This window comes from Lates calcarifer, linkage group LG15, assembly GCF_001640805.2.
Source record: "Lates calcarifer isolate ASB-BC8 linkage group LG15, TLL_Latcal_v3, whole genome shotgun sequence".
In the NCBI taxonomy this organism is placed as follows: domain Eukaryota; kingdom Metazoa; phylum Chordata; class Actinopteri; family Centropomidae; genus Lates; species Lates calcarifer.
Window position 1 is genome coordinate 4,858 of NC_066847.1, and position 21,238 is coordinate 26,095.

The 21,238-nt window shown below is 46.0% G+C and overlaps 1 protein-coding gene and 1 long non-coding RNA gene across 2 annotated transcripts; both read right to left on the bottom strand.

The window, feature by feature from the left end:
- Positions 1–659: 659 nt before the first annotated feature.
- LOC108884697 (uncharacterized) lies at positions 660–2,993 on the bottom strand. Its single transcript, XR_001961095.2, has 3 exons — positions 2,707–2,993; positions 1,935–2,007; positions 660–1,713 (listed from the first exon to the last, which is right to left on the bottom strand). It is a non-coding gene; the product is annotated as an uncharacterized LOC108884697 (long non-coding RNA).
- A 5,909-nt stretch (positions 2,994–8,902) lies between these two features.
- On the bottom strand, positions 8,903–21,218 carry gon4lb (gon-4 like b). Its single transcript, XM_051076023.1, has 29 exons — positions 21,124–21,218; positions 20,451–20,825; positions 20,283–20,357; positions 20,128–20,178; positions 19,971–20,009; positions 19,762–19,866; positions 19,269–19,361; positions 19,052–19,198; positions 18,744–18,966; positions 18,332–18,433; positions 18,007–18,047; positions 17,446–17,549; positions 16,572–16,821; positions 16,060–16,146; positions 14,806–14,992; positions 14,545–14,695; positions 14,269–14,419; positions 13,995–14,111; positions 12,702–13,877; positions 12,149–12,392; positions 11,923–12,080; positions 11,631–11,828; positions 11,167–11,310; positions 10,548–10,856; positions 10,368–10,466; positions 10,158–10,284; positions 9,549–10,047; positions 9,343–9,445; positions 8,903–9,188 (listed from the first exon to the last, which is right to left on the bottom strand). The coding sequence occupies exons 1-29, from the start codon at positions 21,145–21,147 to the stop codon at positions 9,072–9,074; spliced, it is 5,496 nt and encodes a 1,831-aa protein (XP_050931980.1). The 5' UTR covers positions 21,148–21,218; the 3' UTR covers positions 8,903–9,071.
- Between the last annotated feature and the right edge of the window lie 20 nt (positions 21,219–21,238).

A 21,238-nucleotide genomic window follows, 5' to 3' on the forward strand; every position in this document is an offset into this window, starting at 1 on the left:
CCAAATCTGTCCCTAAAACACTAAGATCATAACAACAGCATACCACAGTCAGCTGATTCACAACACCAGATGGATCCTTGTCTGGTTTTGGAAACTGCACAACTATGGCGCACAACTCCGAGAGTCCATGATCTGTACGTGGACTAGAAGAACTAGGCTTTTTCCTTTTTCCTCTAAAAACTGAGTAACTGTACTGACAGCGTGGACTTCCTTTCACACAGAGAAGAAGGGGAAGGAGAAAAGCCTTGCCTTCTTATGATGCGAGTCGACTCATTTGACCTCGTTCTCTGTAGTGTTAACAAGTCCTGGTTCATTGAATCCTGGTTCCGAATTGCCACATTAGAAAAATGTGGAAAGGTTTGGTCCAAATATCACTGACTGTCAGGACATGTGCACACAGAACGTAAGATCTGAATCTGGATCTTTTGCAGCAGTAAACAGTCTGTTAGTTTTAATCACAGTAACACTGAGCTTTAAGTCTAACCCGAGCTGTCAGCTGATGTTTCTGGACACAGTCACTGGTCACATGTCTCTTTGTGCAGCTGCTGTTTATCACTGGAACAGGAGTTCATGTTATTTATCATGTTAGCTTGACAGTTTCTATCAAAGGTCACATCTGGTTAAAAACCTCATTCACAGGTTTCTACACTTTAGTTCTAAACATTGAAAGTGATCAACTGTAACAACATGGTGGAAATGTTTGTGATGGTGCATCAAGGAATTTTCTACTCAGAGTTAGAGTTAAACAGACACAACCTCAGGTTTTATTACAGTCTAAATAGAACAAGTCTAGAGTAGGACTGAATGATCTGAAACACATTTAATCATCAGGATTATTACAACAGATACTGTTAGGAGTCATAAGGAATTTTTCATTTTCATGCCTACTGAAGAAAACAAACATGAGTTTAAGTCTCAGTAATAGTTAGGTGAAGTGTTCAGAGGTACAGAGAGACAGATGAGCAGCACAGCAGCCTCCAACAACACAACATAGAGTTAAAGAGAAAATGAGACTCACTGACTGTAGATTCACCTGGAAAGGAAAAGTTAGTGCAGAGATATTGATCCAAGCTGATCAGACAGAAAAAAAAAAAAAAAAAAAAGAAAAAAAAAAAAACATTAATAGCGCAGCAGCAACAACACAGCTTCAATAAACAGTCAGCAGGCTGATTAGAGACTCTGACTTTAACACAACATCAAACACATTACATTCCTGCCTTCATCATCAGATCAGTGAAGATAAAACCCTCCTGTCTCAGTCTGTTCACACTCTGAACCACATCAGTCCAGCTCAGATCCAACACCTGATTCTTCCTGGTCTCACCATCACTAACAGAGACAGTCAGTCTTTTCTTTACTGCACACAAAGACAAACTGAATCTTTCCCACAGCTTCCAAACATTCTGCAGTCCTCTGAATAAACACACTGTCCAAACAACACAAGATCACTAAATGCTCTGATTGTGTTGAGGACATCTGTCCAACACCGTTAACAGCTCAGCTGTTCCTCACAGAGAGAAGACAGCCAAATGAACAGGTGGCCATGTTGGACAGAGGGAAGACATGTTGTCAGAAAACAACAGTAACAAAACGGTAGCCGAACAAAGACACAACACCACAAACACCTGAAGCTGATTAAACAGACAGTCATGACACCTTCAACAGAGAGACAGAATAAAAAGAAACATGAGACTTACTGGTTCGTAGATCTACCTGGAAGAAAAAGAAGAGAAAAGTTAGTGAGTAAAGTCTGAAGTCTATGACAGTTTGATCATTTCATCACCTTTAAATTCTCTTTGTGCTGTTGGAGAGATTATATACAGACTAATGAACTGAATATTACAGCTCTATGCTCACACTGACCACTTCAAATGACATTCATGCTAATGCTATGCTAACTGGTGACTAACAGCTAGCTTCCAGGTGTGTCTTACCTTCCTGTGTGAGGTTCAAAGTTCTTCCTGAAGTTGGAGGAGTTTGTCCCAGAGTCTCTTTTCTTTTCCAGTTCTGTTCATTAAAAAGAAAAAACAACATGAATGTAAGTCTGGTCTCAAACCTCTGATGTTTCCTGGTCCTGCAGAAACAGTTTGCTCATTTTTTCTCTTTGAAAAGTCAAACTGAGTTTGTGAACGACGGAAAATGAAAACCTCGTCTGTCAATCAGCTGCTGATCAACAGCAGCAGAGAATTCATTCCTCACTGCTCTGACACGGAGTCTGTTCACTCTGTTAAAGCTCCCTCAACACATCACAAGGCATGCTTTAGGCCACACACACTGTCTGCCTGGCGTCCGCGTGGCGGCCGGCTGCCATGTTATCAGGTGAACGCTGCTCAGAGACCGCGAACCACAGCGCGGGAAACCATCAGGAGATGATCACACTGACGCCAGAGCAGCACCATAAACCCAAATCAATCAATAGCTGATGTCCATTATCACAGACAGAGTCAGAGCAGAAACATGGAGCCGCTGAACCACACTCACCTGAAGCTGCTGCTGCTGCTGCTGCTGCACGTGCACAGGTGAAACAGACTGAACCTGTTTTTACCTACATCACTTTCTCCAGGTAAATCAGAGTCAGAGCTAATGAAGCTAACAGAGGCTCAGTCTGAGTCTCTGCTGTTACACAGTTTAAAAACACGCGCACAGTTCAACATGACACGGACACGCGCTCACACACCTGACATGACATTAACGTGGCCGACTCACCTGAGAGTTTTCTGAGCGGAGCTGGACCCGGTGTCTTCATCCTTCCCTTGTTCCGTCTGGACTCAGTCTGTTCCACCGCAACATTTTGAACTCAAAGCCGCCTCCACGCGACCAATTAACGCGTTTGATGCGTGACGTCACTCACCTATCCCGCTGTGAGGCGTTCAAGGAGTTGTAAAAACCACAACCTTCCTACGGCTGAAATGTTTCGAGCCTTATTGATCTGTGACCGACTCCTGCAGAAAACGACGAGACCGCTGCTTATTTTATGCGTCTCAACCTTTTCATTTCCTGGCACCATGTGAACGTGATGGGGGGTGGGGGCTCAGCTGGGGCTGTAGATAAAATTAACAGGTAACTGATTGGCTGAGGATTAGACAGGAGCTGACTGGTTAATCTCAGCACAGATTAATAATTCATACTGTTTTATTCTGATTTAATCTCATTCAGTGGATTATTTTTCTTCCTCTGTGCTCATGTTCTTTGGTCTCATCACCATTTTATTTTAGTTCTTTCAGCAAAATACTTTGTAATATTATTAATGAAAGTGTTGTATAAATAAAGTTGATTATTATTAATAGTATTATGATAAAAAGTCGAGTCCCAGCAGCCACAGGTAATATTAGCACCTGGAGATGGAAGAAGATGGATGGATGATTTGAATTCATAGTAAAAAAAAAAAAAAAAAACAGTGACACCTGATGGTCATTTGTAATTTCAGCCATCGTCCTGTGAACTGGCTTTACACTGAATCAGACAGAAATCCTTCATCCTGATGTTGGAGCTAAAGTTTGTCATAGATTATTTGAACCATGTTCACAGAGTAGAGACTGTTTACATCACATTTCTTCTTCCTCTAAAGATTCACAGATTTACAAACAGGATGTGGAGTCTTGAATAAAAAGTGTCAACTGATTCACCATCTCTGAAAGTTTCCTGTTCCTGAACCCTGTGACCTTTGACCCTCACATATCTGATTATAACAGCTTTAAACAGCTCTTTAAAGCTAATTAAATAAAATACATTTAAACACATTTTATTTTACACTGTGACATTGTAAAAATATTATTATGGCTGTTGATTAAACACATCAGACTTTGTTTTGTTTCACAAACTTTAACTCATTAAAATAAAAATTTTGTTGATTATTGATCAGTCAGTGATCTGATCAGTCATTGGTTGAGGATCATTGAACGATCTGTTGTTGAGTCACATGACACTGTCACTCAGGCCAGTTCAACCAGAAAAACAGAAAGATGACACCAAATGCCAAACTGACAGGAAATACTGCCTGTCTGCCTTCAGAATAAAAGCACCGAACCTAAACCTCAGTGGCTCTGTCTAACACACACACACACACAGATGGATGGATGTATAACACACTGTACAGGTGAGTCAGATCAATGACACAGATGTTCACAGTAAAAACACCTGAAAAAAAAGATCAGGAACATTTTTCAGAAACTGAAACAAACATCATCTTTGAAATCGAAAAAAACCTTCATATTTATTTTTTAAATATAAAAAGAAAATGGTGCGAAAGTTATTTTTACAGTCGACTGTAAAACTTAGCTGCAGAGTTTTGTATTAAAGTGAAAACTGAACAGAAACTTCAGAGTGAAACAGATCTGAGATCAGCAGTCAGATGAAAGAGGAACATTTAAAGAGGAAGTTGACAATAAAACTGGGCTTATTTCTCTAGATCTTTGTTTGGATCAGATACAGTTTGATTTCTTCAGGCAGCAGCTGCTGTTTCTGTGACTGCAGGCAGGGCTTTTGTTTTGAAAGCCCAGGTATGTAGAGGTGTGTGCAGGAAGACACTGCTGACACACACCCAGTGTTGTTGTTAACAGAAGTGTCTGTGGACAGACGGGGGTTTTAAACTGAAGGAAACAGTTTGTCTCTATAGAATCAACTCATTCAGAAACTGAAGGCTGAAGGTTTGTGGATGGAGTCTGTTCCTGTGAGGAGGAAGTCATGTTTACTGCGACTCAGAGAAAACTGTCCGTTCAGGAAGCTCCGCAGACAAACATACGGTGAGTCCATTCATCTTTTAATAGTTTAAATAAAGATTCAGCTGTGGCAGGCTGTGTCTGTCAGTGTTCTGGTTAACAAACATTCAAACTGGAGTTTATTAACACTCCACAAACAAACTCTTTCAGTTTTAAATGAATAAAAACATTTAAACAAATTGATTGTGATGTTTATGGTTTAACAAATAGGGTTTGTTTTTTTTGGGGACTGACAGGGCTGTTACATCCCAGTGCTCCCAACAGTCCAACTAGGTCATGTTTCTAAAACCAGCTGAGGGCTAAAGATCAGATATTTCACACCGTAACACCTCTGAGTCTGGAAACTGTTTCATTATCTGGATTCATTAAACCTGACGATCACAGTCTCACTGAGCGGTCATGTGATGAAAGTGATCACCTCTGGAAGTCAACATTGGATCAATCCCAAACATGGACAGGTGTACTGACAGTAGAGCGACATGTTTTACTGACAAAGATCAAACATCAGACGAAAACAAAGATAAAGACATGAAGACAGAGACAGACTGAAAATATCACTGCCTCTTCATCAGGACACAGATCTGACACCTGTTCAACACCTGTTTAACACCTGTTTGACATCTGTTTAACACCTGTCACAGGTCAGCTCACTAACTGTGACAAAAACAGTAACTGAACCAGTGTAACTAAAGAGTGAAGTAACTAAAGGTGAATAAAAGAACCACAGCTGTAAGCTGGTCTGTCAGAGAAGGAGGCTGCAGAGGAGACCAGGTCCAGGTGAAGAGCCATCACACCTCCTCCTCCGCCTCCTGCTAACCATGGAGTTACAGGTGATTCTCAGATTAAAAATAGTCTCCACAGCAACATTCAGCCAATGTGTGAACACATTAACATCAGTGAGACTCTGAGGTTCAGGTTGGATCATTGTGTGATCACATGATCATCAGTTCAGATTGATTCTGTTACAGACTGTGATGTTGGTGGTGATCGACAGCTCACCTGTGCTCCATCAACACCAGGTGACGTTTAGTCAAACAGCTTCTGAATCATTTGAAGAGAGGTTGTGTTGTTGGTGTCAATTGTGTCAAAGGAAACAAACACAAGGGTCTGAAGTAACACTAGAAACATTAGAAACTGAAAACTCTCTGTCTCCTCATTCATCTGTAATTATTGAGAGTTGAAAATAGTTTCCAGGTAAAACTCAGGATGAGTTTGACATATCTACACAATACTTCCTGGTTCTGGTGAATGCTGCATTCACGGCCTGTTGACACAGTTGGACATTTCTGATTCATACAGAGAAAATCCCCCTGTTGCTTTGAACACAGTTCTCTGTTATATTAATTAGTTGTAGTACCGTCAGTAACCACATGGTTCCCACTCAGACTGACCTCTGACCTCTCATCACTTCCTGTTTCCTGTTGAGCAGCACTGTCAGCGGCAGCCTCTGCTCCTATTGGCTCATACTGGGACAATGTCGGTCTACCCACCTCAAACCAGCCAATCAGCACGGTCTGCTCACAGCCTCTTCCTCCTCTGTCCGGTGTCAGTCCATCTGACCAATTAGAGGCAGCCACAGGTGAGTGTTTACCTGCAACAAGGTGAAATATTTAAGTTTTTTCACTGATGAAAACAGAAGCTGAAGAGCAGAGAAAGTTTCAGGACCAGTGCAGATAAAATCTGATCACTGACTCTCTTATTGTAAAAGTTTGTGTGAAGCAGCGACTGTTCTCAGTCTGAGACAACGTCTGTGAACTGATGAGTGTTTAAATAAAGTTACCTGACACTGTAAACTACAGGTGTATAAACATCAACAACGTCCAGGACCTGATGTCACGTTCTCATCAATTCCTGAAACCAGAACCATCAGACTTGGTTCACTTCTACAGATTCAAACATTATTCCTCCTTAAAAAAGTCAAACTCATGATTGAAGGATTTTCCTGATGACTGAGTTTCCAGGTTTAGGTTCAGGTTCAGATTCAGATTCAGAGAGGATTAATCCTGAGTTTCAGTCTGAACTCGACGTGTTGAGTCTGAAAAAAACGATTTCAGAATTTAAATTTAATCTGAACTCAGAACGATGCTGAGAGGTGATCACTGCTGCAGAACAACAACCTGAACCTAAACCTGAACCTGAACCTGAACCTGGATCGGAACCTGAATCTGAATCTGAACCTGAACCTCCTGCAGAGATCAGGGTTATCACAGCAGAAACTTCAGATTCATCCACTAAAAAAAACAGAATGGATCACATGATCTGTAAAATAAAAGGAAAATACTCAGTCGAAGATATTCAGGTTTTCATCTGAGCTGTTCACAAGTTCTCGTTGTCGTAAGTTTGTTTTTTCTTTGTTGGTTCATCTCTGTCTGTAAAGACAGATTTCAACAACATAAGTCACAAACATAGAAACTCACCTCTTAAAATAATTGCCTAAGTCATTTTTTTTACAAAAATGATTTTTTTTTTCCTAAATCATCTCCTCATGATGCTGGCCACCTCTAGTAAAATTGCCTACATCTTCAGTTAAACAGATCGTGTCATTCTACCCCTTTAGTATAATTGCCTATGTCAAGACTGTGACTTTTTTAGTTTTAATTTGCTAAGTTATTTAAGTCTCTCATGTTCCATGTTTGACTGACCTTCTGGTTTGTATGTCAATAGGCATCTGTTGTTATAACTGTTTTGATTAAAATTGTTAGTAAATATCATATATTCAACTAGTGGTTCAATTTTTGTGTTTCCTGAAAAATCTGAAAAAATGACTTAGGCAATTATTTTAAGAGGGTGGCGATATGAAATCCTGATAAAAATGATGGTTTCTCACCTGATGTTTTTGGACATGCATTTGGACTGAATCCACCAGACATTTTTAACTCTCACCTCCACCTGTGTTTTCTGTTCCATCATTTTTATGAGCAAAAACAGTAAAAACTAACGAGACTCAGAACCCAGAGGTTCTTATCTAGACCCATGTACGAGTAAGTCTCAGACTGAACTGGTTTGAACCAAACTCCATTAATTTTTCTGCTGATTTTTCTGGCTGACCTGCAGATGTTCACATGGAGGAGGATCCTCCTGCTGCAAGGAACCAGAACCTTCAGAACCTCCAGAACCAGCAGAACCCAGAGAACAGAGCTGAGGACTTTATGGGTGAGGCTACAGTCTGGTGTGTGAAAAAAGTCTTTTCTGAACATGTTCAAAACTGCAGGTGAAACTGAAGAAGATTTTCTTCTTTTCTCTGATGAAACTTCAAGCTTTACGGAGACTATATCCTGACACGGTCAGCAGGGCTATGACTAAACACTGACATAGCCAGCAGGGCTTTGACTACGTACTGACACAGTGTCAGTCTGGGACCAAACTCTGACAACAAACTGTTAAATATGATTCGTCGTGAAGTTTTTTCTTCTTACGGTTTCAGAACTCAATGACGTCGTTGACCCTGAAACTGGAGAGAGAGCTCAGGGGTGACCCCACCCCCCACCTGTCTATCAGCCCCGCTGAACCTCCTGACACACCTGTACAAACCTGGATGTACTGAACATACTAAATGAGAACAAACTGCTGCTTTCATTTTGCAACACTGAGAAACAGGAAACTACACCTGTAGTTACCTGTGCTGTCTGGCAGCAGGTGTGTTCACTCAGTTTGAGTCATTCATTTTAAAAAATCTTTTCTCTGAAAAGGTTCCTTTCCTCCCGACCTTTCACATTAAAAGCCTGACAGGTTATTTAAGCAGTGATGATGAAATTAACCCTGACTCACGTTCTTATCTGTATTTGATGTATTTTTTTGTGATGTGTGTATTTTGTGTTTTTTCACCTTGGGAACAATAAAGTTAAACAGTTCATGTGTGTTTCCTATCGTGTTGACAGCTTCTGATTCAGAAACCAAAAAGCATAAAAAGAAAAATTCATGTTGAGAAGAATCTGGTCAGTGAATGTGATTTTCATGTTAAATCTGAAGAGGATTAAACTGTTTCTTCATTTCTTCTTCACTTGTTCAGTGGTTCCTGTCACACCTGGTGAATCTATTTCTTAAACCTCACAGAGCAACCAGGAACAAAAAGTGTCAAACTTTTCTGAAAAAGTTGAACTCCTGAAAATGTAATAAAATAATAACAAGGATGTCAAACTGGTCTCATGTGGTCTAAATGGTCAGATCCAGGACAGCAGACAGACTCATGAAAAAACATTTTATAAAAAAAAACTCTTCACATTTTACAAAAACATTAAATAATCTTTAAGTGTCATATTTACAGTTTTTTTCCTGTACATCTGTGACATTTAATGAACTCTTTCACAATAAAAATCCTGGATATACAAACTTCATTTCTCTGCTTGGTTGATGTCAGTCTTTGTCCTCATTGGCTGCTGAGGGCTCAGTGGGCAGAGCCTCGTCCTCAGAGCTGGTCTGACGAGCTGCCGTCCGAAACAAACGCATCAGATCCCGAAACCTGCGAGAAACCTGGAAATACAAGGAAACGTTACTGACTGTTCCTAAATCTGGAGATATGAGGAAACTTGATGACTGTCTGAACATGATGCATTAAATTTCGAGTTTTAACACAGAATTAAAAAATCAACCAATCACAGCAGCAGAAGATTAAAGGACCAATCACCTCACTGGAAGTCTTGTTGCCGAGCAGAGTGGAGATGGACTGGAACGTGTTCTGATTGGCTCCTTCCTGCTGACATGTTGTCAGGATGACTCGATCTGCCTCTCTGTAAAACAACAACAGGAGTAAACACACAGTCACCTCCTCCTGCTCCTCCTGCTCCTCCTGCTGCTGCAGGAATGAGACAGGAGGTGCAGCAGGAGGTGTACCTGGTCCAGAGGATGACTTTCTCTCCACTCGCTGTCAGAGAAATGTTCTTGGCACAGACGGGGAGGTCAGGAGGAGGACTGGGCCGAGGAGGAGCAGAGGAGGTGGAGGTTGAGGAGAGGGTGGGGGAGGTGCAGACAGAAGGAGAGATGGAAGAAGTGGAGGGCAAGGTAGTAGAGAAGGTGCAGACAGACAGAGAGGAGGTTTGGGAGGAGCAGGTAGAGGTAGAGGAGAAAATGGAGGGGGTGGTGACAGTGGGGGTGGAGGTGCAGGAGGTAACTGTGGTGGTGGAGAAGATGGAGGAGGTGGGTGTGACAGAGGGAGGTTGTAGCATCTCCTCTCTCCTGCTCCTCTTCACAGCTGGACTGTGCTCCTTGTCAGTGTTCTTCCTCTCCTCCTCATCTTCATCATCCTCCTCATCATCCAGCTCCTCCTCCTCCTCCTCCTCCTCCTTCTCATCAGTCAGAGGGAACGAGCCTTCCCATGATGCTCCGCTTCGATCTGTCAATACAAACAATACAGGTAAAAATTAACACACCTGTTAATTATCACACACCTGTCTGTTAATTATAACACATTGTTAACCCAGGAAAGGTGAGTCTGTTACACACCTGGTTGTGGACTGTCATCGTCCCCCTTCAGGTCCAGATACTTGTCACCTGTTTCACCGGGGGCGGAGCTTATCTGAGAGTACAGGGGGTCCAGGCCCTTCATGGCTGTGGACACGCCCCCTGAGGTCTGGAGAGGAAATGAGCCGGTGATTCAGGTGAGTCAGGTTTCTCTCTAACTGATTCACACCTGACAAAAAATGGAGGACAGACCTTGTTGCCATGGCAGCGAGAACACCCCTTCCTCCGGTGTCTGCGGATCTTTGCATTACGACAGGGACAGGGCCAATCTTTATCCGACCAATCACAGTCCTGGAAACATCAAACATTGTCAGAACAGAGTGATCGTGACCAGTGTGAGAAGAAGTCCATGGCCAAAAGGTTTTTTCAGACCTTGTAGTTCCTGTGGGCATCCATCTTCCTCCTCTGGCGCCGGCTGGTCATTGGTTGGATTTTATGCCCCTCCTCTTCCTCTTCGAGTTCTGGGAGCGTCACTTCCTCAAAACCACAGCTGACTCCGCCTCCTGACACCTGACCGACACCATCTCCGCCATCTGACCCTCCTCCTCCCTCCTCTGGCCAATGAGCTTCCTCAAACTGTCCAGGACGGGCCGGAGGGGGGCGGAGCTCATCAAAAAATACCCAGAATTCAGCTTGTAGATGGGTGTGGCCTTTTAGCAGCGTGGCCATCTGAGCTTTCAGCTGAAAACCAGGAAAACAGCTGATTTTACCTTCAACACATCATGATCAATCACTTACACTGCTGATCAATCACATAAACAGCTGATCAATCACTTACACTGCTGATCAATCACATAAACAGCTGATCAATCACATAAACAGCTGATCAATCACTTACACTGCTGATCTTCATGTTACATTAAACTGTGACTAATAAAATTATTTCAGCTTTTCTCTCGTGTACATTGATTCTACTCGAAAAAATATCTGTTTATGAATCAATAAGATCAATAAGATCAATCAACGTGCAGTTATTGATCGTGGCTATTACCTCGTGGATGCTGGTTGGACTCAGGTCCGGACCGGTCTGCAGAGCTTTGATAATCTTCTGATAATGTGACGGATTGTCTCCAAAACTGATCTCTAACTGTCGCAGGAAACGACGGCTGCGTTCAAACGCCTGCTGCTCCTCGAACTACAGAGACACAGTTAGACCTGTGGTTTATAGACGATCAATACTCTGACTTCACAGCTGCAGGTAAAATACAGCATCAGTCAGTGGAACACCTGTAAACTCACCTGTGATTAAAGCTGAATATCAGTATTTATCTCCAGATTCAGTTCATGTGTTAATGTGTCATGTGTCAAATTTAACAAAAGAGTTGTTTCCTTCGATATGAAACTGGATTTATTTTCCACAGCAAATAATAAAAAATGACCTGAACCATCAAACAGCTGCAGCTGACGTACACCTGGGACACTGTAATGATACACCTAGACTGGTTCTGGACTCACCAGTCCACACTGCAGTGCCTGCTCAGGATGCAGAAATGCGGCAAAGTCTCGGAGGAGGTCCATCCGATCTCCCAGGATGCATCGCAGCTTCCTGAACAGCAACACCACCTCCCGTCCTTCTCCCACCCTCTCGAACTCATTCAGCAGAGAAACAAACTCCTCCACCTGTCCAGGTATGTCCTGCAGTGCCTCACGCACCTGTCGACACAGGAACACACAGGTTAACACAGCTCCGTGCCTCCACCTCCTCAGCGCCTCCATCTCCAGGACAGGAAGCTCTCCATCTCCTCACCCTGCTCAGGTAGCTCTGAGCGAAAGCCACGTCTTTGCTCTCTCGGTGCGGGTCGTTGTCCAGGATGTTTTCATCAAACAGCAGCAGCAGCTTCGCGGCGTCTTTGCTGCGTCGCTCCTGACGACTCCTCCTGAGGCCGCGGAGAGGTCGGCTGCGACCTGCGGAGACAGAGAGCTCAGGGAAAAACCACGAGGAGACAGAGCAGAGACAACGAGCGACCTCTGACCTCTTCCTCGTCCAGGACACCTCCCTCCTCCTCTGGGCGTCCCCTCTCCTGACGGCGTCTCCTCATCCCCTCCCGTCTTACTGCTCCTCCCCTCTCCTGACTCCTCTCCTTTAGGCCCCTCCTCCTCCTCCTCCTCCTCCTCCTCCTGAGAGCCAGGGGAGGTTGGCGAGTGATCCTCCTCCGAGTCTCCATCTGCGCAGAGACGCCGCTCGGCCGCCAGCCAGGTCAGCTGCTTCATGGTCTCCTGAAAGGTCAGAGGTCAGAGGTCAAACTGTCCAACAGATATTTTCAGCAACAAACCTCTGGAAGTTCATCTTTAAAAATGAATTTAGTTTTATCAACAGGTTTCAGAGGCAGCACTGAACTGAGACTGACAGGAGACAAGACCCTGACAGGTCACCTGACTGTCTCACCGGACAGGTCGTCAGGTGTTACAGCTTTGACCTGGCTCTTAAGGTCACTTGCTGTATTTTACCAGTTTGTAACCATGACAACAGAGTTGGTGATTACATCATCAGCTCACCTGACTGTTGAAGGAGGACTTCCTGCTTACCTGTAACTCTGGAACAGACAGCACTGACTCCTCTGATGCTGATGACATCACTTCCTCCTCGTCTTCATCCTGTGTGAGGTCATCAAAGTCCTCCTCCTCCTCGTCCTCACCCTGCCGATCCTGATCTTCATCCTTATCCTTCTCTCCTTCCTCCTCCCTCTCTCCTCCCCCGTCCTCCCTCTGTCCCTCCTCCTCCTCCCCCTCTCCTCCCTGTTCCCCCCCTCCTCCTCCACCTCCTTCGTCCTCTCCACCTCCACCTGCATCTCCTCCCTCTCTCCCCTCTTCCTCCTCTCCACCAGTGTTTTCTCCTCCGTCTAAACTGATCACACCCTCAACAGTCCAGCCCTCCTCCTGCTCCTCCTCTTCCTCCTCCTCCTGCTCCTTCTCATCCTCCTCCTCCTGCTCCTTCTCATCCTCAGTCCCTGCAAAGATTCTCTCCTCCTCCTTCAACAACGGGCTCAGTGCTGATTTGGAACTTTCCTCCTCCCGTCTCTCCTCCTCCTGAAGGAGGCGGGGAGGCATGGAGGTGTTCTCCACCTCCCTCTGCTCCTCTTTGATTGGTCCGTGCAGCAGTTCCCCTGGAGCATGCTGGGAGGCAGCAGTGAGTGGAGCTGGTGGCGTCACCACCATCTGGAGGAGAAAGTAGCCCGGCTTCATAGCAGCAGCTGAGCAAGGCATAATGGGATTTGTAGTGTTGGTGGTGGACAGAGCGGGTAAGGGGAGGAGGACAGGAAAGGGGGCAGTTTGTTGATGCATGCTCTGGCCAATAGGAAGGCAGGACTGGATGATGTCAGCATGGTGGGCAGGGCCTGGGTGAACAGCAGCCAATGGGACGGCTCCACAGACGGAAGGTGGAGCTGAAGGAAGGGCGGGAGAGTCGGAGAGTAACGAGACACCTGGACGAGGCAGAGACAGATAGCTGATTGGCTGCTCATCCACCTGTCTCTCCTCCTGTCTCTCCACCTGTCTGTCTACCTGCCTGTTTGCCGGGGCTTTGGCGAGCGGCAGCAGAGATGCATTGTGGGCCAGGGTGAAGAGGCGTCTGTGGCGGGGGGGAGGAGGACGGGATGTTTTGTTGAGCCAATAGGGGTGAAGCCTGAGGGTGCAGCCCGGGGGGAGGGAGGGGGGATAACAGGTGGTGCCCAGGTGGGTCTTCTGGATGATCAGCTTACTGTTCTACAGGTGAGAATACCAGACAGGTGGAGTCAGTACAACTACCTGAGAGCTACACCTCTGTAGATAACCGTTAACAAGTTAGTGACAGGTCAGTAAAACGAATCAGGTGTGTCAGACCTTCAGCCAGTTGGGCATGTTGGAGGAGTCTCTGTCCACTGGGGGGCGCTCATCTCCCGGCTGAACTCTGCTGCAGGCAAGAGGCAGGGGGGGGACGATGTGCTGTGTCAGGAACATCTTAAAACACAACGAGGAGAGTTTAACTTCACCTGTCTCACCTCCACCTGTCTAACAGAGACCATGGTTACAGCTGCTATGAGATTCAGTAATGATGTTGACAGACAGACAGTGTTTGGTGACATCACACTCCACAGTGATGTCACAGTGATGTCACCTTGATGACGTTATTTGGCGGTGCTCTCTGGCCGCTCATCTCCCTGATGTGTTTCCTGAGGTTCCATCGATTCTTACACAGCAGGTAGGAGCTGATCAGCTGATCTGGTTGGACTGTCCCCTCAAAGTGCTTCAGACCCAGAACGATCAGCCTGCACAGAGGCATCATGGGAAATATGTCAGTCTGAACCATCAGCCAGAGGATGAACTGAATATTCAAAGAGTTCAGTCAGTGTGTATATCTGTGTGTGTGTATTGTGTAGCAGCGTGTGTGTACCCATCCTCTCCTGCAGTGTAAACACTCCTGTGGTGTTGGCTGTGGAGGCCGGGGTCCAGGCTGCAGACAGGAAGTAGTTCTGGGTAAAGGAAGGCGGGTCGGGTGGCAAACAGCCAGGCAGTGTCAGTGGGCAGCAGAGGGAAGGCATGGCCTAAACAGAAGCAGAACCAGGACCAGAACAAGCTGAGAGAATGACCGCTGAAATGACCAAACACTGTGAGAAATACAAAAACAGAACAAATGTTCATCTGTCCCTCTTACTGTTGGTGGCAGGAGTCATCCTGGGGAGCCAGCGTCTGGAGGCAGGAGGAGAAGCAGGAGCAGGAGGCGGCTCTTCTCTCTGCTCCACCTCCTGGAGGAGATCCAGCGCCCCCTGGAGGTTACACACTCTGAAACTGCTGGGCAGAAACAACTGCTCCTGACGCCTGGCAAACTGCTGCAACTCCTCCTGGAGGGAGAGGAGACCGTTCTGTTGTTGTTTACTGACCAATAAGCGTTTGTGTTGCTGCTCTCCTGTTCCATGAAGCAGGATCAGAGGTTACCATGGTAACTTCAGGTTTAACTTCAGGTTTTCAGTCTGATGACGGTGGTTCACTTGTTATGGCAGTAAATCTCCATGGTAACTGATGCTGAACGTCTAACCTGCTCCAGGTTCACTTCAGAAAACCAGATCAAACTACTGACCAATCAGATGACTGGAAAACTGTGGTCATCATTTCTGCAGGATCCTGACAGGAACAGAGTTTCCAATAAAGTGACAGATCATAAAGATCAATAGATGTTTTTATAGATCAGTGAATGGTTTTGTTTCTGTCTTTGTCCACAACAGAGCTTCTAACAAACAGAGAGTTTCTCCACTGAATGATCACACACTGACTGTTAGATCTTCATGTTGATTTTCTCTTCACACTGTTGAAGATTTCTGCTGATTCTAAATGAACATTTCAGTCAGATGGAGCTCAGACATGAACTCTCTCCTCTCCTCTCTGCTTTGGCAGCAGAAACACTCTGACATTACTGTCACTGTTTATCTGCATCACATATTCACACTAACTCACAATAAACCACCATCACACTAAGGAGCACAAACACTCACTCACTGAAAACACTTGATGGACTTATTTACAATAAATCCTCAGCCTGACTTTGATCACTGCTGATTATTTCTACTGTTTCTATTCTAGTCATGTGATCATATTGTTCACATTTCACCTTGTTAAATGTCATGTTAGGACGTGGCTGGAACTGAAACCACCTGCAGCTCTCAGCCTGACTTCTCATAGAATATTAGGTTCCTTACTCATGGTTCTGACAACGCTGCTTCAACTAACAACTCCACCTCTTTACCATGAACCATCAGAAAATCCTGGGTCACTGAACCAGCTGATAACCAGCGTCTGATGCTCAGTCACTCTGTGGTTGTTAGATTTACTGAAGCCAGATAAAGATCCTGGATCAGTTCAACCTGCTTCATGGAACAGAGCTCAGGTAGTGTTTGTGTTGTTGTTTACTGACCAGGTAGTGTTTAGTGATGCCGGCTTCATGGTTCAGGGCGATGACACGGCGACTCAGCAGGTGAACCTGAGTCAGCAGCTGCACATGCTGAGAGAGACAGAAACATTCAGTCAGTGTCTCAGGTGAACCACACCTGGACCAGCTGCTGACACCTTAACAGGTGTGTACAGGTGTATAACACTGTATATACGTGTAACTTTAGGACTTTGTTCATATCAGAGATGAAGAGGAGTGAATGACAGATCTGAAACTGTAGAGGGCACCACATGAGCCACCTGTTTCTTGCAGAGATCTACCTCCACCACAGACTCCCACCCTCTGTTCAACCCCCCTCCACCAGGTGGTGCTCTTTTCACGGCTCTGCTCCTCTCTTTACCCAGAAGTCAAAGTATCTGATGACCTGACTGCAAAGTCCACCATCAACCTCTGGTGTCAGTGATCTGAACCACCTGATACTCAGTCAGCAGTCAGCTTGTCCTGGTCCTGGTTCTGTTTCTGTGGGGCTGATGTACCTGCTGTATCTGCTGCTGCAGCTGCAGTTTCTGGGTGAAATCCAGGTGGAGGGCAGGGCACACCCGGCTCGGCAGCAGCAGGACAGGTGTGGTGGTGTTGGGTTGTGGGGTGGGCGTGTCCCTCAGGTGTGTGTTGTCACGGTGATGATTGGTGGTGTCCTGCAGGGCCCTCCTCTGCTGCAGAGCCTCATACTGTTTCCTGACCGTTCGCCGTCGCTCTGTTAGCATGTTGGCTAACGGCGCCTCGAAACTACAGAGAGCAGAAAACAAACTGCTGTGACACAGGAAACACTGAGGGGAAACAGTGACACTTGTGTTGCACAGGCTCCGCCTCCTTCAGGGGCGCAGCCTATGAGGCATCACCACAGGATGTCTCCTCCCACTGGATCCTTCTTCAAGTTTCTGTTTGAAGAAGCTGCAGTAGAAGACGTTTCTCTTCCTCCCAACCCAAACAGTCACAGCACCGCTCTGCTGCACCATCCCAATGGGAGGATCCACAACAACAGAGTTTACATCAGGTTAAAGCAGATTAAATCAGTCTCTCTGTCTGAACGAGCTGTTTCCATTAATTAATCAAATATTAATCCTGATCATGATTTTCTCACAGTTAAATGAACACAATTGTCTGTGATATTTTTGTTTCAAACTCTGAAATCACGTGAGTCATTATTTTTCAGTTCTTATTTATTATTATTGACTTTAATTCTGTTTCCTTTCTGCTCCAACAAACAACAGGAAAACACCATGTGCAGCCTGGTGTGTTAAAAAATTACGTTGTGGTGAGTTGTATTTCTGTGTTTCATGTTGTGTACTTTGTTAACTCCTTAGCCCTGCCTGACCTCCCATCATGCACTGGGACATCACAGGGATTTACCGTAGAGTCTGGGGGACGTTGAATTTTGGTGCAGCCTGTGACGATATGTCCTCCTGCTCCTCCTGCTCCTCCTGCTCCTTGGCTGCCACCTCCTCCTCCTGCAGCTGCAGAGAGAGTTCATAAAGAGAAATGAAACAATCTGATGGAAGATGTAGAGGAAGTTTCTGTGGTTGAGAGTAAAGATGAAACTGATCAAACTCAGGATTTCTTCTTATTGATTCATTAAACCTGATGACCACAGTCTGACTGAGCGGTCACATAACGGAGATTATCACCTCAGTTTACTGACATCACAGCGACGTGTTGTAACATCAGACAGCGCAAGAGAAACACATTAAGACTGAAAAGACACACAGCTGCAGGAGGAGCAGATGGAGAGAAAGCACAGACTCTGCTGCAGCTGACAGGAACAGCTGAGGAGCTGCTCCTCCTCAGAGACTGTGTCACTGTCCACACACCGAGCCACTATCATAACCATGACAACTCAGAGTTTAACCTGACGTTACCTCAAATCACAGTTCAGACCTTCAACCCTGACTCTGATCCTCCAGCTGAACTCACCGTGTCAAAGAGCTCCTCTAGCAGCTCGTTCACCTCCCGCTCTGAAACACAAGAGGAGTAAACACAGAGTCACTGACCTGTTTACAGTTTGTTTCCTGTGTATCGTATACTGTTTCCTGTTTCCAGTTTGTTTCCTGTTTACTGTGTTTCCTGTTTACTGTCTGACCTTCATGAGTCTCTGAGTGCTGAATGAGTGAATCTTTCCACCAACAGAGACGACATATTTCTGACTCTGCTGATCTGAGTATTTGACTGAGCAACACTCTGAGGTCCTGGAAAACTCTTCCAGGCCGTTACCAGGACACCTCCAGGCCATGACACGTACTAGTGATCTGGACGGCCCGGTCGGTCCTGTAGTCCTCCAGGTCGGGTTCATCCAGGTCGTCCAGGAAGTTGTACTCAGGGTCGTCGTCGTCATCAGCCTCCTCTGAGAAAACAAACATTCAGACATGTAAACAACAAACAACAAACAGATCCACACTTCCTGTTTGTTAGAAAACAAGAACTCAGTTAAAATATCAAAAGCTGCTGTTCGTCCTCAGACTGACGCTGAGTTTTATTTTTATCCGAATTATCGACAAGTAGAAAAACCAGAATCTAACATTCAATTAAACGCAGCCGTTGACCTGAGCATCAACTGATTCAACATAAACCTGATTGTGTTCTGTCAGAGCCTCTGACCTCTGACCTCTAACCTCTGACCTCTGACCTCTGACATCTGATCCCTGACCTCTGACCTTCGTTGTCGGGGGCCATGAGACCCTGCAGCCACTGCGTCCAGTGACGGTCCTCCTCCCGCTGGGTGGCGCTCAGGTCATACATGTCAGCGGTGATGTCAGGGGCCAGAAGCTCCGCCTCCAGCTGACCCAGAGGAACATTCACCAGACGAAGTTTGGAACGCGTCCGGAACGCCAGGCAGCCTTCATCATCATCATCATCATCAGCCTCTCTGTCCAGAGACTGAGAGACAGACAGGTGGTAGAGAGACAGACAGATGGTTAAAGCTGTAGGTGGGTCTTGATGGGGGCTGAGGGGGCGGAGTTACCTGGTTAAAGGTGTAGGCGGGGCTAAAGTCCAGCTCCTCCTCCACAGCATTCAGTCTCTCCAGAAAGGAGGAGTCAGCAGGAGCAGAGAGGAGGTGCTGAGGAGCACAGGACATCCTCACCTGATCCCTCAGATGTCCTGGAGAGCTCTACACAAAAGGTCAGAGGTCAGGGTGTGAGGATCAGAAGTCAGAGGTCAGAGATCAGAGGTCAGGATACCTGTAGAGGTCTGTCGGTCCTCTGGTCTAACGGGGCTGAGCTGTGATGGATCCTGAGAGGTGAAGCCAGACTGTCTGCATCACTGAGGAAGGTCTACACACACACACACACACACACACACACACACACACACACACACACACACACACACACACACACGGATGGTGACGTTGTACCTGAGGTGTGGACTGGACCAGTCCTGATCAAACTTTCTTTGAGTTTTCAGACGAAGTCAAAACCAGGTTTTGGTCCTGAACCTGGTTTAATACTCACACAGGTGAAAACACCTGGAGACTCAGGTCCCGCCCACCCAGACTAAACATCTAGATCCTCTGCACCTGATCCTGATTGACCAGGACTGATGTAGACCTCCAGAGACCAGAACATGAACATTGGACTGAACCTGAGTTCTGGACTGAACCAAACCTTCACAAAGAAATTTCCTGTGTCTCAACAGGTAAAGCTGTGAAAGGTCAAAGGTCAAAGTTCTCACCTCCTCAGCTGTGTCGTCCTCCTCCTCCTCTTCCTCATCAGGACAATACTCTTCATCTGACGAGTCCTCATCATCCTCAAGGTCAATGTCCACAAACTGAGGAGGCTGCAGGAGAGACAGACAGGTGAAAAGGCAGACAGGTGAGGAGACAGGCAGGTGGAGAGAGAGAGAGACAGAAGTCATCCTACAAATTGGATGAGGTCAGTTACCTTGACTGTGTTCACTGCTGACAAACTCCAGTTCAGTGGCTGGAAACAGAGAGACAGACAGAGAGAGGGAGAGAGAGAGGTGCAAGACAGCTGTTAAACAGACCTGTTTTGATTTACAGGTGGAGTAGCAGAGAGGATTGTGGGAGGTGGAGTTCACCTGTCCCTGCTGCACGGCCTGCTTCAGTCTGGACCGAGTCATCTTAGGCTCCTGATGGAAAATAAAGACAGACAGGTACTGACAGTCTGTAGACAGACAGACAGGTACAGACAGGTACAAACAGATACAGACAGACAGACCGTCTGTGGACTCACAAACATGGGGAGGTCCTGAGTGTCTCTGATGGCAGCTTTCATCATGGCCACCACATGCTCATGGGTAATCACCTCCTGACACAGGACACAGAACAACACGTTACCTGCACTTGTTCACACTGATTACACACAGGGGTCAGTGTCAGTGTGTGTGTGTGTGTCGCTCACATGCAGGATGGCGCGGACGTTGCTCGACGTCAGGTTGTGTTGTCTGGACTTCCTGTCCAGGTCAATGTCCAGTCGTCCCAGCTCATCCTCACTGGACTCGTTGGTCTCCATGGCGACCACCTCCTCTCCCATCACCCCCCCACCAGTGGAAACAGACACTACAGGTGTGACAGGTGAACATCCACCTCCGTCAGCTGCAGACCTGTTTACACCTGTTCTACCTGAGACAGGTGTTCTGTCCTCTGAGGAACTTCCTGTGCGCGGCGTGGACGCGCTTAGAGACGTCCTATCCCACCTGATCTGTCCGTCTGTCCTCAGAGCTTTAACCTGCAGCGGACAGACATCTTCTCCTGCAGAACGCCTCCTGTCCGTCCACTGAAACACCGTGAGAGAGTCAATGTGAACAAATTATAACACGTGACTGATATTTAATCATGTGACTGACAGACACTCTGTCAGTTTGAATCAGTTTACCTGTTGTCGCAGCTCCGCGAACTTAAAGCTAGCAGCAGCTAACGTTAGCTGCGCTAACAGACTGAGACACTGACCAGGCGCAGTGTTTGTCTCAGTGTGTGCGGGTTTGTGGCGCGAAGTTCGGCGGATCAATAAAGGAAACCTGAATCATCGAACACTAGGCAGAAGCAGAGAAACAGGAAGAAAGTTTAAAACTTACCGTCAGACTGATGTCGGCAGCCATCACTCACTCCGTCATATTAGCTCTGTTAGCTCTGTTAGCTCCTGTTCCGCCAATAACAATAACACTTCCGTCCCGGGTCCTTCAGAATAAA